Raw genomic sequence first — 27,850 nt, forward strand, 5'->3', positions numbered from 1 at the left:
AAACATCTATAAACATTACATAGATAGACGGACCAGATATTCCTAACACTTTGTTAAGGGTTACTAGTTGGTTTGTAAACTGTCTATAAACATTATCTGGATGGTTATTATAAAGTTGCAACAGATGACTATAATACCTTGTTAAATAGTTAATAAATACTTTTGTAAACCATCTACAAACATTATTTAGCTAGGTAATTAATACGTTGTCAGTGGTTACTAGTTGGTTTGTAAACTGTCTATAAACATTATCTGGATGGTTATTATAAAGTTGCAACAGATGACTATAATACCTGGTTAAATAGTTAATAAATACTGTGTAAACCATTTATAAACATTATTTAGCTAGGTAATTAATCCTTTGCCAGTGGTTACTAGATGGTTTGTAAACCGTCTATAAACATTATCTGGATGGTTATTAAAAAGTTGCAACAGATGACTATAATACCTTGTTAAACAGTTAATAAATACTTTGTAAACCATCTACAAACAATATTTAGCTAGGTAATTAATATGTTGTCAGTGGTTACTAGTTTGTTTGTAAACTGTCTATAAACATTATCTGGATGGTTATTATAAAGTTGCAACAGATGACTATAATACCTTGTTTAATAGTTAAATACTTTGTAAACCATCTATAAGAATAATTGGAATGCCTATTATAAAGTTGAAACTGATGGGTACACTTAAATCTTTTATTAGTGGTCCATAAAACAGTGATTATTTTTGCAATGATAATATAGTCCGATCAGTAAATTGAACCCATTTGTGAAGAAAGTCATTGTCATGCAACAAAGAGCACAGTGGGAGACAAAAACAAAGGGATTACTAAAACAAAGTTAATACAAAAACTTAACAATGGCACCTTAATTTTTAAATAAAATTAATGATACAAATACAATAATCTAAATACAGGGGTATGGGTACTTTAGAGGCCCCAATAAACAATAAATGACCCAAAGTGATTAACATCACAAGCTCCCAAAACTTTACATGTATTTCTATTTATATTGCTTAGCAATATTGTGGAGCAGGCGTACCTGGGGGGCCATTACGGTGTTTTTTACCCAACCATTCATTCCACTCAATCACAATCAGATGGTCTCTTAGCAGGTCCTCTGTGCGATTCCCTCTGAGTCTACTGATTGTCTCCTTGTAGCTCCTCCAGGCCCTCTCAATGTGTTGAGTGTGGCAGCCCGTTTCATCATTGACATATGTCACACTGTGGTTAACTGTGTAATGCCTGTATCCAAATGCAGGCAGAGCCTGACGGTAGGCCCACCACTCATCACTTAATATTGTGGATCCACTACGAACGTAGTGGATAATCAGTGGGACCAGCTCTCGTCTGGTCCGTCTTTCCACCAGGCGGAGAACAGGCATGGTCCTCTGTCCTCTATGCTTCACACCAAGCATCCCAAACACCCACTTCTTCCTTTTCCACCCACCAGCAATTCTTCCATGTCCGTACTGTTAAAATATTCAAATTGGACACATATTAGAAATGGTAATTATTCACATGGTGATGTATAACTAATATTTACTGTAATTATTTGACCATTAAAACATAGAATGCTGCCAATTGATTAACTTTCCTGAGTTATAAAATGATTATATCCCCATAAGTATGGATTCACCCCCACCACAGATGCTTACCGTTGGTGTCTTAACTGGAACAGATTTCAATACGATCTTTTATAATTTGACCGCTTGAGGAATACATTTTTATTTGTGGTGGCAATTACTGCATCTCCTTACAGCCATGCAGTGATGAAACCTAAAATTAAATCAATATATGGACAATACATTTGTCATAATGACCTAGTCTGGAAATTTAATATTTTCTGGTATTTCAATTTTTTTTTTTTTAAATGTTGTCCATTTCTCCTTTAACTGTAGACTGTTCAACTGTCTATCTATGTGACTAATGAAAAAAGTATAAAACTAATAATTGTACATTTATAATGCCGGACGGAATGCTGAGTAACTTTACAGCTGCTAGGTAGCATGTAATTGTTTATGTTCTGCAACTGTTTCATTCATTCTGATTCCTTAAAGTGATGGTTCGGAGTGATTTACCCTAGGGTCCTTTGCACCATGACCTCGAGCCAAACACCCCCCCAAAAGCTTTTTTCACCTGGGTCTAACACTGGGCGAGTTAGCGTAGAGTGGCGTTAGCCGCTGAGTAGCTTAGCGCGGGGCTAATGGACCCACGTTTGTATCTCTTAAATGACCCCACTAATAATGCCCGAAATGATACCAAAAGGTCTACACTAGTATATATAGGTTATGCTCTCATAAAACGATGGATTGGAAAGTTTGTAAGTACACCAGAAGTTTATGAACACTTGCCTGCTCTCTTCTGCTCTCTGTTGCTGTTGCTGCTGCTGCTGCTGCTGCTGCTACCTGCAGTTAGACGAGTGCTTAGGGCCGTCTATAAATTACTACACCGAAAAGAGATACAACAAAAATATGTATTAATTTAATGATTAAATAAGGTAATGTCTCCAAACTTACCTCAATTATTACTTGTCTCCTGCTAGTTATATTACAGCACTTACTTTAAAAAATAAGTTAATTTAAAAAGTATTTTTGTTGCATCTCTTTTCGGTGTTGTAATTTGTAGATGTCCCTAAGCACTCGTCTCACAGCAGCAACAACAACAGCAGAGAGCAGAAGCCAGCAGGCAAGTGTTATTTACATAAACTTCTGGTGTACTTACAAACTTTCCAATCCATCGTTTTATGAGTGCATAACCTATATAACTAGTGTAGACCTTTGGTATCATTTCGGGCATTATTAGTGGGGTCATTTAAGAGATACAAACGTGGGTCCATTAGCCCCGCGCTAAGCTATTCAGCGGCTAACGCTACTCTACGCTAACTCGCCCAATGTTAGACCCAGGTGAAAAAAGCTTCTGGGGGGGGGGTGTTTGGCTCGAGGTCATGGTGCAAAGGACCCTAGGGTGAATTACTCCGAACCATCACTTTAACATATTGTTATAAATTTGTGGGTCAAAGCAAACCCTATAGTAATCAAAGCCTTCAGTAAATACCAGAGGACATAGCCCTCCCGAAAAATCCTCCTCCTGATAGTAGAATACTGGTAAGTCACTATTTAAACCTATATCAAAGCCAAGTCAAGCAAAAGAAAAAACATACTCTGACATACCTTGAAACTGCTAGAGTTGCAACTAAGGATTATTTTCATTGTGGATTTACTTGTGGATTATTTTCTGTCACTTAAATAGAATGGCCAAAAAGCATTGGGCTTGTTGTGGGAATTCCCAGAGAATTTTTAGCTGTATAGTGTTTGCACTAACCTTTCTTTTGTGTCTGAAGTGACTTTCATCAATAACCACAAACTCGTTCTGCCCTCCCAGCCTCTGTCATTTTCTTCTTTTTCTTCTCTCCATTGCCTCAACACAGGCTTGCCATCTCGCAGCTTTTTTGCCATCTTTGACAGTGTAGTTGTGCTTGCAACAATGTCATCTGTCATCATGTCGATTTGTCTTAATCGTAGGCCTTGTGCAAACCTGGAAATACACAACATTAATGGTGAAAATGTTGTGGTCTTATGAAAATAATACTTCAGTAATTACACCTGGCAGAGCATTCTTTTGGGCATTAGAGTGATTCAAGATATATATAATGGGAGTAATACTAGTAAAAATTAGACATATTGTCCATCCACTGCCTAAAAAAACAACTATGTGCTTTGCCATTTGCCACTACCTTTCACTTTAAAAAGTGAAAGCTGTTACCATATGTACTATAAACTAAAGTAGCTTACATTAATGGGACCCAGAAGGTGTGTTAAATTTATTCAATGAATATAAACAGTGCCAGTATCTCTTTGGGTGCAGCAATTCACTGTGATTGTCAAGGAGATTTCACTTGCCTTTAGAATATTGCATCAGTAAAATTATTGATATTGACTTTCTGTATACTGTAGCCCACCACTGGTTTTAGTGTAATAGATTATCTAAATTACAGGCACTTTGATTATTTCTATTCATGTAGGTGTATAGCATGTTATTCTTGAACTTAAGTTTGATTTCCATACCTGTACACAAATCGCATCCAGTTGAAAAGGGACATCTTGGATTGGCTGAATATTGACTGGTGTCGGATGGATTTTCTGACAATGGCTCTGTGTTTGGCCCTCTGTTGACATACCCTATGGAACATGCCACAACTTGAGATCCAATGGAATTCAAAGATATACCATAATTGTTATGATCTCTGTTTAAATTGTTTTGCTTCAATGCAAGACCATTTTTTTAACAATAAAAAATGTAGTAGTAGGAGACTTGAGATTGCACAAATGGCAAACATTTGTATTTTCATTGTTTTCTTAGTCAGTGCTTCCTAAAGCATGGACTGGGACCCTTGGGGTCCTTCAAGGGGGCAACAAGTAAAATGAAGAATGCTTTTATTATTATTATATTCACCAAAATGCTACTACTGAAGTCTGCCAGAGTTATATAGGCTACCGTCTTGTAACGTTATCTTTGTCATTTTTCGATTTACTACATTTTTGCGCCAAATCAAATGTCTTATGGTTACTATTCATATTGTAGTTGGTTGACTTGGTTCCAGGCTTAAAACTATTTATATAGGCTAAGGATTTACTGAAACCTTAATAGAGTAAATTAAATAGGGAAAATCACTTACGGAGCTGTTTAGAAAAGTGGCCGGTCAGCATCAGTAAAGAAATGTAATAGATACCTAGCTAAGTAAAAAGTAAAACAAGCTTTATATATAGTAGGCCTAGCCTAAAAAGAAGAAAACTACTAAACTACAAAAAAATAATTATTATATTATTATTTATATTTATTATATTATATATTTATTATTATTATAATAATTTATTAACTCTTAAGTAATAAAAAAAGTAATAATTAACTCCCTTAGTTCACTTGCTAAACCAGGCATTTTCCATTAAATGGGCTACACATGGAGAAGTTATTCAGAACTGACCTGTTGGAGACAAAAGTGTGCCTAAATGCCCACAGCCCGCCCGCCACCGGTCTGCGAGTTTGTTCCCTGGAACCCGCCCCTACTCTGCCTCTGATTGGCTCTAAACCCTACCCAACCATTTCATTCCTCATGCATATCCGACTCTAACAAACCGAAGGTAACGACTACTAGCCAATCAGAGGCAGCGTAGGGTGGGTCTAAGCATAACCAGGGAGCGTTGGCAATATTGCTGAAATCAGAAGTTTTCGAACCTGGCTAGCTACAGAGTATCTGTGCTAGCTAATATTTCTAACTTCACCATGTCGGGAAAGAAAAGACATTTTATAAGATCTGGCAAAGGATTCAAAATGGATAACAAATCAGGGACACCAACGCCATCGGCGTCGACGAAAGAAACAGTAGCACCTGACGTTACCATTAGCAGCATGATGCTAATATTGGTGAAGGTGCACGTGGACAGCAAAACCTGGAGGACACTGCCGTTTGCAAAAACATTAATGCCAAAGTTACCAGCGACGAGGATTACCCCGCAAACAAGAAGCGTCAAGGTTTTGAGAGGGATAAATTCTGTATTTTATTTGATGACACAGACTGTGAAGAGCAATCTCTGAGTACAGGTAAGTTTGGTAACGTTAACCTGTTGGCTTGTAGCCTACTTAGGTTAGCTGCTTTAATTTTAGATAGCCCTGGCTGCTCACTAAGATTTCTAAACAGTAATGTTATGGAAAAGTTTAGAATTTGATTATAGTAATTTACAGGTCTGGATAGCATTTAACAATATTTGTGCTTCCAGGCTATTTCCCATATTCTGGGATCATATAGCTAACGTTAAGCACAGTTCATGGCAAGATAGATAGTTCTGCTAAATTTCCATCTGTAACGTTACTACTTAGAGAGTGCGCAGGGCAAGGCAAGAAGCGCTTGTGACCTAACACACTCCTCCGCAGAGCTGGCTCCATGCCTGTTTGTCACTGTTCTGCTACAAAAGTTATACCTGTACCAAATCCAGACATCCAAAACTAAATAAGTGTGAAAGAAAAGTGTCAAATATTGTTAGTTTTCATATATACATAGCATCATAGCAATTGTAGAGTGTGGTCTAGACCTACTCTATCTGTAAAGTGTCCTGAGATAACTCCTGTTATGATTTGATACTATAAATAAAATTGAATTGAATCACAAATAACCAAATACCAAATATTGAGATTGTCTGAGTTATGCAGTGATGTAGTTTTACAATTAAACAGACTGTGTTTTCTGTAAGGAAAGCATAAATTTATGTCTGCGTAATCGTGTAGACTGGTCACAATAAGACAATGCTATTTTTCTGAGAGCAGACTATTGTACTCAGATGTCAAATATGGTCTAAAATAATCTACTGAGAAGTTTAAAATTTTGGAATTTTTCAGTAGAAATCGTGTTGGAACATTCGTAATCGCACAGAGCTGGTTTAAAATCACCAGGTTCGCTATTAACCAGCAGTTCACATAAAGAAGACATGTATTTAATGTTTATGATTTTAGATGCATGTAAGTTTATTTCTTCTTCTTTCTTCTTATTTCCAGCCATCGATATGTCTCCAACAGCGTCAGTGCTGCTCCAAAAGGCAAAGATAAAAGAAGGCTTGCTGAAAAGACAAGTCAAGCAGTTGAAAAAGGACATGGACTCCCTTCGCCAACAATTAGGTGTTTTTCTTCCTATGCTGCATATTATATTTTGCTGTTAGTAATTGCACGCTAACTAGATTATATTTTTTGAAGTATTAAACTTTGGAAGCATTTGGCAGACTAAATTAAAATACATGTGATCTCACAATAGCATTTTCACTTTCCTCCAAATTTAAATTTATAACGCAACTACTAGAATGCACTACTAGAATGTGCATTTTGTAGTTAACCCTAGTTAAGCCATGATTGAATTTTTTTTGGAAGTGTGGGTATGCTATTTGATGTTAATATTAACACGATTATTTTATTGATACTATTTCCTATTGTTTTAGCCAAGAACACTGCTATAGGGACGGAGTCTAACCAAACTACATCGTCATCTGCATCCTCCTCATCCACCACCACCTCCTCCTCTTCATCGGACTCCTCCTCTTCATCTGCCTCCTCCTCCTCCTCATCTTCACAGGACGAGAAGAAGAAAAAATGGCACAAAAAGAAGCATCTCAAAAAAGAGATACATCCAAAAGGACAAAAAGAAGACAAAAGAAGAAGGTGGCAAAAGGAAGGACATCACTTGGCAAAAGAAGTGAATTAAAGTCCTATTACATTTTTCTTTTCTTTTTTTATTGTGGTTAAAATTAGAAATCTGAAACATTTCTACTTAGGTTTTATTTTTAGATTGGAATGCAAACCATTTCATGACCAAAGTGGTTTTACTCATCACAAATATAAAATTTAAAGGAAAGTTCACCAAAAGCAAAAAAACAATAACATGTTTTTACTCTTTCCCGGAGTGCTCTTGATCCATCCAGATTGTATCAGTGTGATTTGGTGAGGTTTGGAGATATCAACCGTAGAGGAATGACATTGGGTTTGTTGCATCAAAAAATATATTGGAAAAACTCAACAGCAGTGTTTCTTTCCAGAAATCATGACATGGTTACACAGCATAATCTTCAGATCTGAATGTGAGCAGTTTTATTGGGAACTATTTTCCAACAAAGTACCCTGCCATAATAGTTTTCCATTAAACTGTTCACAACAAGGTCTATGGATTATTGTTAGTTATTATGTCATGCTTTCTGAAAAAGGTGTGGAAATTTCAAATGTTATTCTTGGTGCATTGTATTAAAGCTGATATCTCCAAACCTCTGCAAATCACACCGAAACTATGCTGGCTCAACATATGTACCTTGCTAGGTTAAAGCTGTGTTTCTTTCCAGAAATCATGACATGGTTACACAGGATAATCTTCAGATCTGGTTGTGAGCAGTTTTATTGGGAACTGTTTTCCAACAAAGTACCCTGCCATAATAGTTTTCCATTAAACTGTTCACAACAAGGTCTATGGATTATTGTTAGTTATTATGTCATGCTTTCTGAAAAAGGTGTGGAAATTTCAAATGTTATTCTTGGTGCATTGTATTAAAGCTGATATCTCCAAACCTCTGCAAATCACAACGAAACTATGCTGGCTCAACATATGTACCTTGCTAGGTTAAAGCCTGACATCTGGCATGTCTCTCACGTGCCAAATGCCCCTCCCCCACCACTGCTACATCCAGGATAAAACAGTATAGCCAGACCTTACTAGAGTGCTGAAACTGCACTGTGGAAATAGGTCTGGCAATGCGAGAGTACACCAAAATTATCTGGATGGATATATAGCACTCTGGGTAAAAGGAGCTTTATTTTTTAAATATTTTGAGTAAGCTTCCCCTTGAAGCACATCACTTTTACCTAAACTACACCCGAAGAAGCCTAACCAGGAGATTTGTTTTTTGTATTTTACTTTAAAAGTGAACTACAAATACTTAAGATGGTTAAAGACATCAGTCACATTGTGGAAGGAGAATTGGATATGGCAAATTATTAGTTGTGCCATTATTTAGGTTTTATAGTTTGTGCCAATATTTAGGTTTTATAGTTTAATCCTATCAAATTTCTACAGGGTTAACTGTTTTTTGTTTCGTCTCATAGGGATACATATCCCTATTTATGCTGTATGTGTATTTTAAATAGTTGTCAAATGATTGACAAGTTTATCTTTATGAACTTTTCTCTACTTTTGCAGCCAGTAGCCCAATAGAGATCATCAACAGATACAAGAGGGTGTTGAGGGCATACAACCATGGCATGAAATTGGGAGAAGCGTGTGCACATGCTGGAGTGACAGAGCTGACAGTGAGGTCTAAAGCGGCGATTCCAGAGCTTGCCATATCTTGCCCACATAAGTTTGAAGAACTAATGGCAGGATACAACAAAAGACATAAGATAGCTGACTTCCTCAACAGATGTGAAGACATCATTAACAACGATCCACAAGTAAGGGCCAATATAGCTAAAAATAAAGCGGTGGGTAAGCTCATACCCTACAATAAGAGGGATAAGACGGTTGGGCAGCTGACTGGAGTGATGTTGAAATTGTAATGTTCAGAAAGGACTGTGCAATGTAAAAGTTTGAGCATGTCCATTTATTGTTCATGTATGATAATTGTTCTTTTTAAATTTTAGACCACACCGTAGAATTGGAGGTGCACCAATACCACTTTTTTTCAACACAAGCATGGAAAACTTACGAATCACACTTTTCTTGATGTTTAAAAAATGTAAAGTTTAAGTAAGTAACTTTGATTATATTTTTTGATATATTTGCTGAAACTTACCCTAGTCACTTTATCCTGACAGCAGAAAATGAGACCGATAATCTGTGAAAAAAACCTATTTCACATTCTCCCCCTAGTGCTCCTAATGGCATAGCAAGTTTCCACCGGGCCCGAAGAAAAGAACCAATTGTAGCTGAGTCTCAACGCAGTGTCAATGAGAGCTCATGAACTGCGATCAAACTATCAAACTAGGCAGTGCTGAGCAAATTTGAATCAATGGTTTTTCATTAGTGTATTGCCTATTTCTTGTCTCTTATTTTTTCAGAAACATATTGTAGTAGTAGTTCAGAGAAGAAGATGGATGGTCGGGGCCCTTCAATGGATTCAGGTAGTCCAATAATTCTTATGTTATTGCGCCGGCTACGGGACTCGAGATCCACGACTTTGGCTAGCAATTTAGCGTTGATCTCTGCGAGGCCAGCACAAGTCGTTTCCAGGGCTTGGACGCGCTCATCCTGTGCGTTTACGTGTGTCTCAAGTGAGGCAATCTTCGAGGTGTGGTCCGTCACGGCAGTTTGAATTTGGTCTAGCTTTACCTTGAGTGCTGAAACGACAGTGTTGTCTACGCCATCTCGCCAAACCGGAAGTCCTTAACTGCTCTTTATTTGCGTATTTATCTCTGTTCTTTAACTTCTTATACTGCACTGTAAAATGTATTCTTGTCTTTTAAATTGTTTTTAATTGTTTTCTAACTGCTCTTTCATGTTTTTCAAGCACTTTGAATTGCCCTGTTGCTGAAATGTGCTATATAAATAAAGCTGCCTTGCCTTGCCTACAAGACCGGGGAAGCTCCTTTAAGGAATAGCTCGGTGCTTAGTGAGTGAGAGAGAGTGACGGTGAATGCGCTCAGAGCAGACACCTGTCGGCTATCAGAGCAGAGAATACATCAGCAGTTTATTTGTTAAGTGGTAGTAAATGTACAGTGTAGATTTCAGTTTGTCTCTGAATAAATGCTCTAGAAAGAAAGTTCCCGTGTCTTGCTTCTCAACATCACAACAAAACAAAAAGAGCCGCGGCAGTAGGGGAGAGCAGCAGTCAGTAGGAAAAACAGAGAGGATACGAAAGGACGGGGAAGACCGTCTACAAACCAATCAGTTATAAGTATCTGGAGACACAGTTCACGTATGTGATGACAGCAAGACATAGGTTTGTCACGTATAGATCTTTAGTGCGCTTGCATAACTGCAGTGTGAAACCAAAACTTATCGGATCAAATGTGTACAATGTAACAAAAACATGAACCTTGGTCCAGACCTTGGTTTGGACTTTCATGTGTGAAAACGCCCTCATTGTCCATTCCCTGTCCATACTCATGGGGGGTTTGAGCAAGATGGCGACCGTGGTGGTTGACATGTGCTAAGCTCTGCAACATTAGAATAATTATATTACGTATATGACAACGTCAGCTATTTCGTAACTTACTGAACAGATTTTGATAGACGCACCGACAAGTAAGGGTTAACTACCAATATAAGAACTTTGACGGCCAAAAATAACCCTTTCTAGACGAAACATGCAAAGACCGATCAGGTACCTAACATACCAAGCTAATAACACGGGGCTCATGGACCACAATGACAAAAAGAGACGCAAAAAAAGGTGTAAAAGGGGGACTGATAATTGATGTGGACACAGAGGATGCCTTTTCAGGTTTATGTTCGCCTCTTCCTGAATCTCCAATTAATAGTCCAAACCCAAAGAATGTATGTGCCAACAAAGATAAGAACAAGGTCTCTTACGCCAACATTCCTAAAGCCATGTTTGAGCTGAAGGTGCGCTTCTCCGTCTTTGAACAACGGATAAATTAAAAAAAGAGATGAAAGGCCTTGGTTTTCAAGCAAATGAGACAGAAGACATGGTGAAAAGGCTAGATAAGAGCATCGAAGAAGAAGAAGAAGAAGAAGAAGAAGAAGAAGAAGAAGAAGAAGAAGAAGAAGAAAAGGCGAACGCTACAACAGAAGATGGAATTTACGTCTCATCAACCTCCCTGAAAGAGTGAACGAAGATGTAAGAGAGGAAGTCATGAAGATAATGAGTCGATACAGTACACAGAGGTGGGCGCCCCAGAGATGACAAGACTCCGAGTCCGATGATTATACAGTTCAACATGCGTACCTTCAGTTATAAGATTTGGAAGGACTCGCGCAATGCTGAAGTGCCGAGGACCTGACACAAGAATACTGAAACAAACTGTGGCCCCTGGTCGAGCAGGCTCGTAAGGACGAAAAGAAGACCAGATGGCAAGGTCCGGTCATCTTCATTGATGGTGTCAAATTTGTTGCATAAAATCTTCACCTAGTATTAAGTTGCCTAGGTAATACAACCAGGCAAGTTAATGTTTGACAAGTGGACAATTAAGTAGCCTGATGTTAAAGTGATCATATTATGCTTTTGGCTTTATCCCTTTCCTTTATTGTATTATATATCTTTTTGTGTACGCTATACTGCCGTGCAAAGCGAAAAGACCGTAACTCAATTTTGGTCGAAAATGAGTTATTGTCATTTTTGGAATATTAAAGATCTGCTTAATCATGTGGACAAATATCTTGAGTCAATTTTATTGTTTTGGGGAGAAAATTGTGTGTTGTCTTTGCCGTAACTTCAAAAGCCGTAGAGAAGCCAAGGCAGAATACCGTAACATCAGTTACGGTTCTTTGTCTTAGTTTCATGGCGCTTCAGAATGTTCAAATTTAGTTAAGGTACTCTGTAAATGCGCGCTACCCGCATACACCACACACACACACACACACACACACACACACACACACACACACAAACACACACACACACACACACACACACACACACACACACACACACACACACACACACACACACACACACACACACAACAGAGGACGACGCGACGCGCAGCACATGTACCTGACTGGGAAAAATATCGCTATGCTCGTTACTGTAAGTAGGCTACAATAAAACCTAAACGTAAATGCGTATCAATACCCACTCACCTGTCTACAGGCAGACACATGTAGGAAGCGATATATTTAAATGCCTCTGTCTGGGCAGTCCACTCTCGTCCACCGCGCTGTTTACACAGACACAGCTGTTCTCTACTCTAAATAGCGAATTTTGAAAAACAAGCTAAAACAAAAGCTGTCGGTTTGTAGTCTAACTGTTTATCTTAGTTTGCCACAAATCTTGAAATGTGGACAAATTCTTGTGAAGTTAACTTCTGGTTAAACTAACCATCCTCTCTGCAGAGCATCTATGGATGTATTATAAGATCAAAACAAACCAACGTGGCTACTTATGCACGTGAATGACGGCATCTTTATGTTCACGTCTTCATTCTTGCAATGAGTCTAAATTAGTGTCTCATATCCAAACGAAGAACATGCTTTATATGCTTAAAACATCAAAACACTCTCATGCTTAATTCTGTCTGTCTGTCCAAGTGTGTGAATCAATCATGCGACTGCCTATGTGGTAGTATGAGTATGAAATACAGAAAAAAACGTATTGATATATAATTTTCATATGATGTTGATAAATGTGAAGCCATTTTTATCATAGTGAGTGCAATAGGATTAATATTGCTTACATTTTAAGTAAAATGTATCATTGTTATCATAACATTGTGCTATAAAATAGAAGTTAAGGTCTTTTGCCTTGGTATGACCGATTGTCATTTTGTGGGCAATGCTAAGGCAGAATACAGTAACTTCCGAAAAAGGGTCAAAGGTCAAATTTGAGTTAAAAAAAATTTTGTAGATAGATTAATACAGGTATACACTACAAAATGTGAAAATTTCAATATTATACCTATAACTCAATTGTCAGGACATTGACATAACTTTAAAGTCATTTTTCTCAGTTTCACACTCTGGCGAGTTAAGGTCTTTTGCCTTTGTAGGGCAGTATAGGTTTACCAAGTGAAAAAGCCCAACGTCCACCCCAAAGGAACTAACCATCTCCAACAGAAAACACTGTTCACAAACTGCTTCAAATAGCTCTATTGTAGTCCAGCCTTTACTTCATTGACTTATAATGCGCGCCTAGCTGCTAGCATGGCACGGCCTCATTCTCTGCTTCTGACTGGCTAGTAGTCCTTACCTAGGTACTGCGTATGTGCGACTCCCAACAAAGATCGAACAGAAATGAGATGCCTCACTCGGTAGCTAAAACAGAGAGCTCAACACACAGGATGAAAAGACTAGCTGCAGCAATATGCAGTACAACAAACATATAATGCCCTATTTTAACGATCTTAAAGTATGAAACGCAAAACGCAAGTAGCTTTGTGGGCTGATCTCGGGCGCTGTTGCTATTATACTGGCGGGATAAATGACTCTTGCGCCCGACGCAAATCTGAAGTAGCTAGGTGTGGTTTGGGCGTAACGTGCAATAAACCAATCAGAGCGTCATCTCACATTCCCTTTAAGAGCAGGCGCGCTTGTTCCATGGCGGATTGCTATTATGACGGCGGATTTGCCTGGCGCACGCCAGCGGGAGCTGCCTATGCGAGATGCGGCAAAGTAATAAATGCCCGTCTTGGCCGGGTGGCGATGTTGCTGCGGCCCCTCGGGCGCATCTCCTCAAGTCTGGAGAGGATTGCTGCAGCCATGGAGCGTGGGCCTCCAAACGCACCACCTGCACCTGTTGTGCCCCTTCCTCTTCCCCCCACTCCATCTCCGTCCACCCGCTCCATCAGGAGCACATCGCGCATTACTTCCGGACCAGATCCCGCCGTAGTTCAACATCACATCTCCTTAAGTCCTCTAATATTTCCTCATTTATGTCATCAACACATCCATGATTCATGGAAATGTTGTGTAAAACACAACAAGCCACAAAGAATGCTGCGACTTTTTGAGGATTGTACTGTAAAGTGCCTCCTGACCTATCCAAACACCTGAAGCGCATTTTCAGTAATATTTTCCTTTGTAATTATGTATGGTTTGCAAAAATGGGAACTGCTGCATCCATTAAGATGAGAGAAGTGTATGCGCGTTGTGCACACGCTACATTATGGCCAAGCATGCGCCCCTAAAATAGCATCTGAATAACGCGCTACTGACTTTAGACTAGCGCCACTGACTTTAGACCAGGTTTTTCCTGGTCAGTGGCGGAATTGTTTTCTGAAACTGCAGAATAGGACCAAGTAACTTTTGCGCCGGAACACGCCTTCTCTTTTCGCTGAACCGCTCCCGGGAGCGCAAATACATTCCCCAATTTACCGACGTGCGTCTGTGGAGGGAAAAGTCCACTGTACGTCGGGTGCAAAACAGGAATGATACATGCGTCGGTGTACAAAGCCAACTGCGCTGAGTGCAAGATAGGGCCCATTGTGTTTTGTTGCAAATTAAACCACATAAACCTGGTACAACCTCTAAATACAATTTTGATCCTGAAAATGAGCATAATATGAGGTCATTAATAAGGCCTTTCACAATTCAACATCTTGTTTCTTGGTACTCTCGCTTTTGTGCCCACTTCAGGCGTATTTATTTCACAATGTGCGCGTAAAAGCATGACGAGGTATGTACAGACAGGCCACACTGAGGTAAAAGCGCAGATTGCCTGTTGCGGGAATTGAAAATGGCAAATTGCGCTTTTCCGTGTCATGCATTCACGGGAGGGTCAAGGGGAAAGTGGGAGTTTCCCAAAAAAGAGATGGGAGGGGAAGCGTAAAGTGCGCCTAATTATGTATTCCGCGGTATGTACAAAAACCGCCCGTGACAGCACGCCTCTATTTTGTGCTGAAAATTCTCTGCCTCTTAAAAGCAGGTGTAAACCAGCCGCATGCGGGTTTCCTCGCATATTCCTCCTGGTGAAATGGCAGCAGTAATCCGAGCAAGACGAAGACATAGACCAAGGAGACGAGCTGAAAGGATTTTTGCCACAAGGATCATACTTTTTCAGTTGAGTGAACACAAAATCATTAAGCGTTACAGATTAAGCAGCCATGCAACATTACAGTTACTGGAAGAAATCAAAGATGACATTGAATCTCCGACTCAGCATTCACATTCTATTACAGCAGTTGTTAAACTCCTCGCTACATTATAAATATTGGCATCAGGATAATTTCAAACAGTCATAGCATCAGCAGTGGGAATATCGCAGTTTGCACTCAGCCGTATCATAGCACAAGTACTTAATGCTTTGCTATAGCGCAATTTACGGTATAGTGCACTGTAAACCCGAACAGTACTGCTAACTCATAAACTATACGGGTACAGCAATCAAAACCACATATTTTGTTAATACAACTATAAACTACTAAGTCCTGTAAACGACGAATGTGCTTTTAATTGTATGTGGATTAATGTTTTTCAGTGTATATCAACATCTTAATGACAACTTTTGAGTAAACAGGCGGACGAAACGTCTGACATCATCAGCGTCTCGACGCAACTGGCTTCGTTCAAAGAGATTCAAGATGGCTACCCGATGCGAGCGAGTTCGCGGCTAGTAGCCATAGGCAAAATCAGCTAAATAATGCCGTTAACGTCGGTCTTGCACCACTCATCAACCTTGGTTGTTTTTTAAAGTGTGTTGCTGCTGCTTCTGATAAGTGCTGTGGTGTGGTAAGTAACAATAATGACGTTTATTTTGTCCGCAGCAATGAGCTAACTACTAACTTAGCTAGCTAGCTACGTTTTCATTTGTAACGAGTAACGTTAATGTAACTTGTTATTTTGCAGTCACGTTATCCGTAACATCGTTATTAGGGGTCCAAGCCCGAGGGGGCATGGGAACCGCGTAATGCAAGGCATCGCGGTTCACAGCTCCAATGGAGCATGGAACCCTATTGTTTTTCTAAGGATTTTTAGGGGTCCAAGCCCAGGCAACGCCCAGGCAACGCGGTTCACACTCCAGCGGAGCGTGGAACCCTATTGTTTTTCTAAGGATTTTTATTTTTAGGGGTCCAAGCCCGAGGGGGCGAGCCCGAGGGGGCAAGGGAACCGCGTGTTGCAAGGCAACGCGGTTCACACTCCAGCGGAGCGTGGAACCCTATTGTTTTTCTAAGGATTCTTTTTTTTATTATTATTAGGGGTCCAAGCCCGAGGGGGCAAGGGAACCGCGTGTTGCAAGGCAACGCGGTTCACACTCCAGCGGAGCGTGGAACCCTATTGTTTTTCTAAGGATTTTTTTAGGGGTCCAAGCCCGAGGGGGCAAGGGGAACCGCGTGTTGCAAGGGAACCGCGTGTTGCAAGGCAACGCGGTTCACACTCCAGCGGAGCGTGGAACCCTATTGTTTTTCTAAGGATTTTTAGGGGTCCAAGCCCGAGGGGGCAAGGGAACCGCGTGTTGCAAGGCAACGCGGTTCACACTCCAGCGGAGCGTGGAACCCTATTGTTTTTCTAAGGATTTTTAGGGGTCCAAGCCCGAGGGGCATGGGAACCGCGTGGTAATGCGTATAACGGTTCACACTCCAGCGGAGCGTGGAACCCTATTGTTTTTCTAAAGATTTTTAGGGGTCCAAGCCCGAGGGGGCAAGGGAACCGCGTGTTGCAAGGCAACGCGGTTCACACTCCAGCGGAGCGTGGAACCCTATTGTTTTTCTAAAGATTTTTTAGGGGTCCAAGCCCGAGGGGACAAGGGAACCGCGTGTTGCAAGGCAACGCGGTTCACACTCCAGCGGAGCGTGGAACCCTATTGTTTTTCTAAGGATTTTTATTTATTTATTTTTTTATTATTAGGGGTCCAAGCCCGAGGGGGCAAGGGAACCGCGTGTTGCAAGGCAACGCGGTTCACACTCCAGCGGAGCGTGGAACCCTATTGTTTTTCTAAGGATTTTTTTTATTATTAGGGGTCCAAGCCCGAGGGGGCAAGGGAACCGCGTGTTGCAAGGCAACGCGGTTCACACTCCAGCAGAGCGTGGAACCCTATTGTTTTTCTAAGGATTTTTTTATTTTTTTTTTATTATTATTATTATTATTCTTCTTCTCCGCGTAAAACTCCGACTGCAGCCTAAACCGTAAATAGTGGGGAGTTGCCATTTTCAGGACTGGTCCACAACCCTGCAAGGACCTCAGGCGCAAAAATTCACCCATTTCCACCACTAGGTGGCGCTATACCAGAAAAAACGCGTTTGGCCCCATAACTCCACACACCGTAACACCGACATTCAAAAGCAATACATCTCGCCGTTTCCTGGATCCAGCTGAATCACGTGATATAGGCCACGCCCATTTCCGCCTAGACTTTTATGCATGAAAAATCGTGATTTATTATCAAAACCTACTTTTTCACCGACCGTCAGACCGTGGCGACCGATCTGCACGAAACTTGGAACCTAGCATCTCCAGACTGACCTGACTAAAAGTTATGGAAAGAATTTTTATCCGATAAAAATTGCGCTAATAACGCACAAACAACATTTGTGTAGCTAACGATGAAAACACCAACTTTGCCATATCTCAGCCAAAATAAATGCCATCAACCCCAAACTTTAGATTATTCTTTGACATGAGCCTCTGGAGGTACTCCATGCGTTTTATGAAAATTGGTCACTAGGGGGCGCTACAAGTACAAAAAGTTTATATCTCATGAACGGCTCATCCGATTGATACAAAATTTGATGGGTACCATCAAGGGCCAATCCTGAGGCCAACCCTAGAATGGAGTACCGTGGGGTCAAAGTGGACGTGGCCTATGGGACCCGATGTGACCCAACTCTAGATTCACCACTTACACTAATGTGAACAACTTCAAATTTACAGGGTAGATTGATAATTGACCATGGACCACACCTACCAAAAATTACACATGTGGACCACTAGGTGGCGCTGTAATGCTTTTTTGTCATTAACTCCCACAATACACATCACACATTAGAAATTCTTACATCCACGTGTTCCTTGAATGATGCTGAATTGCCTGATGTAGGCCACGCCCATTTCCGCGCAAACGTTTTTTCGCAGTGTCGTTAACGTGCAAAACCAACTTTTTCGGAACTCGTCCCTAGGCTGTGCAACCGATCTGCACGAAACCTGGTAGTTGCGCCTCCAGATCGACCTGACAAAAGTTATGGAAATAATTTTGCTATGTTAAAGTATGCCAAATTGACAACCAAACAAATTGTCCTAGCTAGCTACCACACACGTATCATATCATATCTCGGTTAAATTTAAAGTTATCACCAAATGACTTGATATCCTTGTTCCACATTCCACTACGATACTCTCTACCAAATTTGGCTAAGATCGACCTTTAGGGGGTGCTATAAGCAACGTTTATTTGTTTTCCCGCCAATTTTCTCATTGCATTTCAATGGGAAATTTGCAATTGCAATATCTCTGCCATAGTAAAAGCAATCAACACAAAATTTGTGGTGCTCGTTCGGCATGGCGTTCTGAGGCGCTGTACCAAATTTGGCAAAGATCGGCCATTAGTGGGCGCTATAATCAACATAAAAGTGTTTTGCCCTGTCAATCAATGTTAATGGAATATTTGCAATGGGAATGTATCAAAGACCTTGCAGGTCACACTTCTCAATATTTAGAGAGAGAGAGAGAGAGAGAGAGAGAGAGAGAGAGAGAGAGAGAGAGAGAGAGAGAGAGAGAGAGGGGTGTGCTCATAAAAGTTAAACATTGAGAGACCAACAACCCCGTTCACATGGGTATTTTTATGAAATATAGCCTATATATTTTAATGGGAGGGAATTACATATCGGCTTCTTGAGCCATGTGTCACCAGTGCGCACATCGGTTTGAATTATGTTTTTATATATTTTTTCTTTGCTCTCACCGACGCTTCCCACTGCCAGGGTTGCAACTGAAATAATAGGCTAAAGCAACGACAGTTTATGGAAAGCACAAGTGTAATTATGGTCAGATCTTGGTCCTGACTGATGGGGAAGTGATATTAATAAGCGTTGTTGGATTTAAACATCTACAGCCGTCGGCTATTCATTTATTTATTTTTTTCAGCTTTCCTTCCTGTTTTAGGAAGTAGCGGTATTGCATTTCTGCTGGCAAAACCGTGTCTGTGTTCTTCATATTTATGGAGAATTATAATTTGCTCTTCTTATATAACATGCGGCTCTGGTAGATGTTTGGGATTGGTTGTGGGCGCCGCAAACACCCGCCTCTTTATGTGAACGGCGTGCGCTGGATTGGGAAACCCTGAGTTGACTGAACTAGTTGATAACCAGCGTCGTAGTACAGGTTATGATGGACCGCGGTTGTTAGGTTAGGTGAAGCCGGATTACTGAAAGAGATCCAGGACAAGTTGATCTTGCTTCGTAGTACAGGCCTCTGGTGTTATATACAATAAAAAAACTTCTTAACCCACCTGACAAAGTTTCTACAACCTTCACAGTGGACAAAATGTAACTCTTTTCTCCCACTTTTTCCAATCCAAAATCAACACCATTCATATGCGCTGATACTGTGCAAATAAACATTGCAGTTGGTGCTAAGTGGAGAATCTGTCATAGTGTGATTGGGTATGTCGGTGGCATTGATTTTTAATTTCCCACGAGGTGATCGTGGTTACGTGTCAGTTAAACTTCTCATCTCCAATCCTATCTGTATTTGTGAGAAGAGGCGCTGTCCTGAGTTGAAAGCCTACTTTACGGCTTTATTATCGAGTTAATAGGCGCGTGTGGTCGTGTCGGCCGCTGTCCATTTCCTAAGGTGTTGAAATGCAAACAGCTTTTGACTACTTTTTTTTTTTGAAATCATTTTGCTACGTTAAAGTATGCCAATTTGACAACCAAACAAATTGTCCTAGCTAGCTACCACGCACGTATCATATCATATCTCGGTTAAATTTAAAGTTATCACCAAATGACTTGATATCCTTGTTCAACATTCCACTACGATACTCTCATCATATCATATCTCGGTTAAATTGAAGGTGATCAACAAATACCTTGAGATCCTTCTTCAACATTCCACTACGATGCTCTGTACCAAATTTGGCGAAGATGGGCCTTTAGGGGACGCTATAAGCAACGTTTATTTGTTTCGCCCACTAACTCAATGCATTTCAATGGAAAATTGCAATTGCAATACCACAGTAAAAGCAATTAACACGAAATTTGTGGTGCTCGTTCGGCATGGCATTCTGAGGCTCCTTACCAAATTTGGCGAAGATGGGCCATTAGGGGGCGATATAGTCAACATGTGTTGGAATATACCAGTTTGGGCCTTTTAATCCCTTCTGAGGTCGAGCATGTTGTATGCAACGCCCAACGGCACTTCTTAATAATACCTTTATAACTTCATAATCATAAATAGTCAAAGCGTAGGGTCTTTTGGAGCTAAAAGCTAACAGTTGCCCCTTTCTGCTGGTGTTTTCTTTGTCTTCCTAGCCCTTACAGAAGGTTTTGCGTACAGCCTTGAAGTCCAGAGTTTATAGGGTCTTTGTGAAATTAATCCATACTGTTACATCCAAGATTGATACACTGTGTGTAAGAAATGTCAATAGTTTGTCCATTATGAGTTATAATGTTCAATATGTTTATTTTTCCACTGGATGACTCAAAATATATAGAACTGTAGATGGGTTGATCGTTGGGCATGCCGCTCTGAGGATTTGTACCAAATTTTGCAAAGATCAGCCATTAGGGGGCGCTATAATCAACGTATGTGTTTTGCTCTGTTAATCAATGTTAATGGAATATTTGCAATGGGAATGTATCACAGACCTTGCAGCTCACACTTCTCAATATATAGTGATGTTTACCTCCTACTGAGTTGAAAGCCTACTTTACGGCTTTATTATCGACTTAATAGGCGCGTTTGCTCGTGTCGGCCACTGTCCATTTCCAGAGGTTCTGAAATGCAAACAACTTTTGACTACTTTGTTTTTTTAAACGACGTGCGCCTGTGAGCATCCTCGGAGGAAAACATCAATCGGCGCATACAACACCATTTACAACAACCTGACCACCTCCCCTGCTCTTTCAAACACCACACCTGCCGGTACCTCCACCCTCTAAGTCACTCTCTCATTTCTCTCTGCTGTCCCCTGCGGTCAGGGGGGTTGAGAAGTTTGTTTATAGTAGAGAATTGTTAAAAGTAGTCTGTATATGCGTGGAGATGAACTGTTAACCACTACATTTGCAACGGCAGAGTACCGCAGACCTCGTGCATCAAACCTCGACATTCACCAACGTTTGCCCCCCCTACGTAATGCTTCCGGTCCCGCATTGGCGCAGCTTCGCGGGTCATCGGGGGCGACTGGCGCGGCTCCCCGGGGCATGGCTGACGACTGGCATCGGAGGCGAATGGCATCGGAGGCGAATGGCATCGGAGGCGAATGGCATCGGAGGCGAATGGCATCGGAGGCGAATGGCATCGGAGGCTTGGGCCCCGTCATAACTGCTTGCAGTTCTAGTTATTATTCTTCTTCTCCGCCTAAAACTCCGACTGCAGCCTAAACCGTAAATAGTGGGGAGTTGCCATTTTCAGGACTGGTCCAAAACTCTGCAAGGACCTCAGGCGCAAAAATTCACCCATTTCCACCACTAGGTGGCGCTATAGCAGACACAAACGCGTTTGGCCCTATAACTCCCACACCGTACACCCGACATTCAAAAACAATACATCAACGCGTTCCCTGGATCCAACTGAATCACGTGATATAGGCCACGCCCATTTCCGCCTAGACTTTTATCGTGAAAAATCGTGATTTATCAAAAACCTACTTTTTCGAACTCCTCCTAGACTGTGCGACCAATCTGCACGAAACTTGGAACGTAGCATCTCCAGACTGACCTGACTAAAAGTTATGGAAAGAATTTTTATACAATAAAAATTGCGCATATAACGCACAAACAAATTTGTGTAGCTAACTATGAAAACACCAACTTTGGCATATCTCAGCCAAAATAAATGCTATCAACCCCAAACTTAAGATTATTCTTTGCCATGCCCCTCTGGAGGTACCCCATGCGTTTTACGAAAATTGGTCACTAGGGGGCGCTACAAGTACAAAAAGTTTATATCTCATGAACGGCTCATCCGATTGATACAAAATTTGATGGGTACCATCAAGGGCCAATCCTGAGGCCAACCCTAGAATGGAGTACCGTGGGGTCAAAGTGGGCGTGGCCTATGGGACCCAATGTGACCCAACTCTAGATTCACCACTTACACTAATGTGAACAACTTTAAATTTACAGGGTAGATGGACAATCGGCCATCGACCACACCTACCAAAAATTACACATGTGGACCACTAGGTGGCGCTGTAATGGTTTTTTGTCATTAACTCCCACAATACACATCACACATTAGAAATTCTTACATCCACGTGTTCCTTGAATCAAGCTGAATTGCCTGATATAGGCCCTGTCCATTTCCGCGCAAAAAATTTTCCGCAGTATCGCGCAACGTGCAAAACCAACTTTTTCGAACTCGTCCTAGGCCGTGCGACCGATCTGTACGAAACCTGGTAGTTAGCATCTCCAAGATGGACCTGACAAAAAGTTATGGAAATCATTTTGCTACGTTAAAGTATGCCAATTTGACAACCAAACAAATTGTCCTAGCTAGCTACCACGCACGTATCATATCATATCTTGCTTAAATTTAAAGGTATCACCAAATGACTTGAGATCCTTGTTCAACATTCCACTACGATACTCTGTACCAAATTTGGCGAAGCACGGCCTTTAGGGGGCGCTATATGCAACGTTTATTTGTTTTCCCGCCAATTTTCTCAATACATTTCAATGGGAAATTTTCAATTGCAATATCTCTGCAACAGTAGAAGCAATCAACACGAAAATCGGCCATTAGGGGGCGCTATAATAGACATAAAAGTGTTTTGCCCTGTTAATCAATGTTAATAGAATATTTGCAATGGGAATGTATCAAAGACCTTGCAGCTCACACTTCTCAATATTTACTGACGTTTACCTCCTACCGTTACGTTTTGGTTTTCGCATTTGCGTGCTCCCCTGGTGTTCTACAATAAACAAACTTCTTAACCCACCTGACAAAGTTTCTACAACCTTCACAGTGGACAAGTGTAACTCTTTTCTCCCACTTTTTCAATCCAAAATCAACACCATTCATATGCGCTGATACTGTGCAAATAAACATTGCAGTTGGTGCTAAGTGGAGAGTCTGTCATAGTGTGATTGGGTATGTTGGTGGCATTGATTCTTAATTTCCCACAAAGGTGATCGCAGTTACGTGTCAGTTAAACTTCTCATCTCCAATCCTATCTGTATTTGTGAGAAGTGGTGCTGTCCTGAGTTGAAAGCCTACTTTACGGCTTTATTATCGAGTTAATTGGCGCGTGTGTTCGTGTCGGCCGCTGTCCATTTCCTAAGGTTTTGAAATGCAAACAACTTTTGACTACTTTATTTTTTTTTAACGACATGCGCCTGTGAGCACCCACGGAGGAAAACATCAATCGGCGCCTATGACACCATTTACAACAACCTGACCACCTCCCCTGCTCTTTCAACCACCACACCTGCCGGTACCTCCCCCCTCTAAGTCAATCTCTCATTTCTCTCTGCTTTCCCCTGTGGTCAGGGGGGTTAAGAAGTTTGTTTATGGTAGAGAATTGTTAAAGGTAGTCTGTACATGCATGGAGATGAACTGTTAACCACTACATTTGCAACGGCAGAGTACCCCAGACCTCGTGCATCAAACCTCTCGATATTCACAAACGTTTGCCCCCCCCCCTACGTAATGCTTAGGGTCCGGCATTGGCGCAGCTTCGTGGGTCATCAGTGGAGACTTTCACGGCTCCCCGGGGCATCGCGGACGACTGGCATCGGAGGCGAATGGCATCGGAGGCGAATGGCATCGGAGGCGAATGGCATCGGAGGCGAATGGCATCGGAGGCTTGGGCCCCGTCATAACTGCTTGCAGTTCTAGTTTTGTAATTGTATTTTTATTAATGCGTTTAGCTACGTTAATTCGTTAGAATAGATGAAAACGTTTATTCTCTACCATTGTCATTAACTTAAGGAATGCGCGCGTAAAGTTAGGTCGGCTAGCAACATCTTAAACATAACGTTAGCCTTTTACATCGGCGAAGTAAGTAACAAATTGACCCAACTAATTTGTATGTTGAAACACGGTATACTGTATGACATGGAATGTGTTTTATTTTGTATTGCGCCAACTGTGTCGACTTTGTATGTAGCTAACGTTACAGTTTGTGGTGATACGTCAGAATGCTAACATTAGTCAGTGGCTGTTGTCGCATGTACGGAGCACCGTTCTGCTTTTTGGGCTTCACATTGAAGGCGTAGCTAGGTGTACTTTGCTCCATTTTTCTCAAACAACAGAGCAGTGCTTGCTGAGGTGCGCTGAAATGTTAAGTGTATGAAACAGCATTAACGTTACAGGTTTCAGATTTTTCATTGTCTTTAAAACAAGAATAAAAGTTGACTTTCAGATTTCAGTTGACTGTATATTAATGTGTATGTTTCTTAAAGCATTTTATATTCATATTTTAAGGTAACCTTGACTGATAAATTGATCTTTTATTGTAGGTTCAAGTGGAGGGTAAGCAGAGTTTCTGACAAAACCAGGTATGATGCCCCCAGAAATGGTGTTTGTAGTTAAGTTCTTTTGTGCCCATGGACTAGGGCTAGGCGATATGGACCAAAAGTCATATCCCGATATATATATTTAGGCTGAATATCGATATACGATAAATATCCCGATATTTTTTTCCGCAAATGTTCAGTCAAAGCCAAATATGACATGTCACAAGTAGTTTTATAGAAACCGTCTATTTCAGTGAACAGCTGCAAAATCAAATCAATAAATAATAAACAGATTTCTTCACCTGGTTCATTATTAAATGCTCAGCTGTTCAAATAACAATAACATGTAAACATAAACACTGTATAACAACAGGAGTACCTATTTTGAAATCAAAGCTCCATAAGGTGCACATTTAAAAAAATATCTTAAATAAAAATAGCTTATAAAATAAAATTGGCCAATCCAAAAGGAGTGGCGAGGGCACGGGGACCAGTGCAGAGAGCTCCGGGTCAGCAGCTTGCTTGGAGCAAGGATCAAATTTGAACTATATCGATATATGCAATATGGTCTAATTTAGAGGTGTGAATCTTCACTGATCTTTCGATTACGATTATCAGGTCTTCGATTCGATATCTCGATGCATTACGATGCTTCAAAATAATTTTTTCTATTAAAGCCATATAGGATATTTGACTTGACAAACTCGCATTGTCAAGTGCAATGCCCGAGCTGCAATAAGTAACTTCAGACTGGAATGATGAAGTGTTTGGGTTCATTTCTTTAAGGTAGCTACCATGAAGGTTGACCTATTTTGGATTAGTCATATACCACCCTACTGTTAACCAGCAAATCTATTGTGCTATATTGGAATAACTGTCCCCAGACAACTCTTTAACAAAAAAGGTACTGTTTACTGAACAATAACTTAAATGTATAAATAACATTTAGCCATTAGATTGAATAACAAAAAAAAGCATAACACAAATCACACACTTCAAATATGCTAACTGCAATATTTCTTCAAATGATATTACACACTAGCTACCCCTTAACCCGTTTCTCTATCAGTTTCCACTTAAAACACTCCAGCTACACAAAATGACTCCTCTTTAAAGCATTTCAATGTAAAACTTACTCAAACCCTCTTAAACCACTGTGTTACCACAAACTTACCCACCCACACCCACACACGCCGAGAGGGAAAAAAAAGAAAAAAGTTGCGGGCTCATGTGGACGTGCAGCAGCCAGCAGGACGTTATCTTCAATGAAGCAAACACACAGAAATCCAACTTACAGTTAGCTGTTAGTCCAAGAAACACAGCTCAAACACGAACACGAAAACGAAAACCAGTCACCAGCTATGGCAAAGTCCTCTTCAGCAGGGAGACACGCTGTCGTCCTCTCCGGTCCAAAATCAGCGTCCTCCGAACCAGCAACTCTCCGCCGTTAGCTCAAACTTTAGCTAGCTAGCTAGTCAGTTAGCTTCAACTTTAGCTAGTCCGTCAGCTCCAACTTTAGCCAGGCACACTATTACGTTTGTTCTAAACCACTGCTGTTAGACAGGAAAAGTGCCGTAGTGTAACTACACCTCTTCAGTTTCGTTAGTCCACTTAGAGCGTTTCCAAGCTAACTAGCGTCTCTCCATGTTTCTCAGTGTTTTCTTTCCTATTCTCGATTTGCGATCCTCTCCACTTTGCCGTGTCTCCGCTCAGCCGTTTTGTGACTGCAGTCAAGCCAGCCTCCACTTCAAAATGAGCGGTCAAACTAGCCACCCCTATATTTCGCGGTGCGCGTATACACTTGCTATTACGGTGAGACCCGTCAAAACTAAAAACAGGGAATTTTCCGACGAAGGCAATTTCCCATTCATTTATTCTGTCTGCCTGCCTGTCTGTCTGTCTGTCAGAAAGAGAGAAAGAAAGATTTTAGCACACCTCACAACCTGTCATTGCATGATATGCTGAATTCCAAAATAAGAGCCCCCCCAAAACTCATATCTACGCTGTTTTGTCTACACATTCAGAAAATTATAAAAATAAAAGTCCTAGCTTCCACAGACCAATTTCACCTCAGATGGAGAGGACACCTTCTCAAGGTGTGATCTACAATGTTTCAGGACATTCTGATGTTGTTTTCCAAAATAAGAGCCCCCCAAAACTCATATATACACTGTTTTGTCTACACATTCAGAAAATCATAAAAATAAAAGTCCTAGCTTCCACAGACCAATTTCACCTCAGATGGAGAGGACACCTTCTTAAGGTGTGATCTACAATGTTTCAGAACATTCTGATTTACAGTTTCAAAATAAAAGCCTGTCAAAGTCAAATATGAGACAAATTAGATATGATTTTGGATTCACTTCAAAAGGAAACGCCCTGTTACCACAGACTAATTCCACTTGAGGGTTGTAGTACACGACCCCTTGGTGTGACCCATTAAGTATCAAGACATTCTGATGTACAGTTTCAAAAAAAGCCTCTCAAAGTCTGAAATATGAGACAAATTAGATATGATTTTGGATTCAATTTAAAAGGAAGCGCCCTGTTATCAAGAATAATTCCACTTGAGGGTTATAGTACACGACCCCATAGTGTGACCCAGTAAGTATCAAGACATTCTGATGTATAGTTTCAAAATAAAAGCCTGTCAAAGTCTCAAATATGAGGCATAGAACATATGATTTTGGATTCAATTTAAAAGGAAGCGCCCCGTTATCACAGACTATTTCCACTTGAGGGTTATAGTACACTACCCCTTGGTGTGACCCATTAAGTATCAAGACATTCTGATGTGTAGTTTCAAAATAAAAGCCTGTCAAAATGTCAAATATGAGACTAATTGCATGATGTTGGATTCACTTTAAAAGGAAACGCCCTGTTATCAAAGAATAATTCCACTTGAGGGTTATAGTACACGACCCCATAGTGTGACCCAGTAAGTATCAAGACATTCTGGAAAGCTGGAAAGCATGAAGACATGCTGGAAAGCATCTTCTGTTGGGGGTAGATTTGCTGCTGACGAATCTCTGGTAGATGCTAATCTGTACCTCAGCACATCCAGGTTGGATGTCCATCCAACTTTTTCTTTTGGCCATA

General features: G+C 40.7%; 1 protein-coding gene across 2 annotated transcripts; it reads right to left on the bottom strand.

Annotated features, from left to right (window-relative positions):
* Positions 1 to 599: 599 nt before the first annotated feature.
* LOC120555651 lies at positions 600 to 26,524 on the bottom strand. Of its 2 annotated transcripts, none has more exons than XR_005638741.1 (4): positions 26,047 to 26,524; positions 4,066 to 4,179; positions 3,323 to 3,535; positions 600 to 1,470 (listed from the first exon to the last, which is right to left on the bottom strand). XR_005638741.1 is itself a non-coding variant. In XM_039794534.1 (4 exons), exons 1-4 carry the CDS (start codon positions 7,066 to 7,068, stop codon positions 1,404 to 1,406), a joined length of 441 nt encoding a protein of 146 aa, XP_039650468.1. In that variant the 5' UTR covers positions 7,069 to 7,075; the 3' UTR covers positions 600 to 1,403. The 2 variants fall into 2 exon arrangements, 1 of the variants encoding a protein (XP_039650468.1); XM_039794534.1 differs by lacking the exon at positions 26,047 to 26,524 and adding an exon at positions 7,022 to 7,075.
* Between the last annotated feature and the right edge of the window lie 1,326 nt (positions 26,525 to 27,850).

The sequence above is a fragment of the Perca fluviatilis genome, chromosome 3 (genome assembly GCF_010015445.1).
Source record: "Perca fluviatilis chromosome 3, GENO_Pfluv_1.0, whole genome shotgun sequence".
NCBI lineage: Eukaryota > Metazoa > Chordata > Actinopteri > Perciformes > Percidae > Perca > Perca fluviatilis.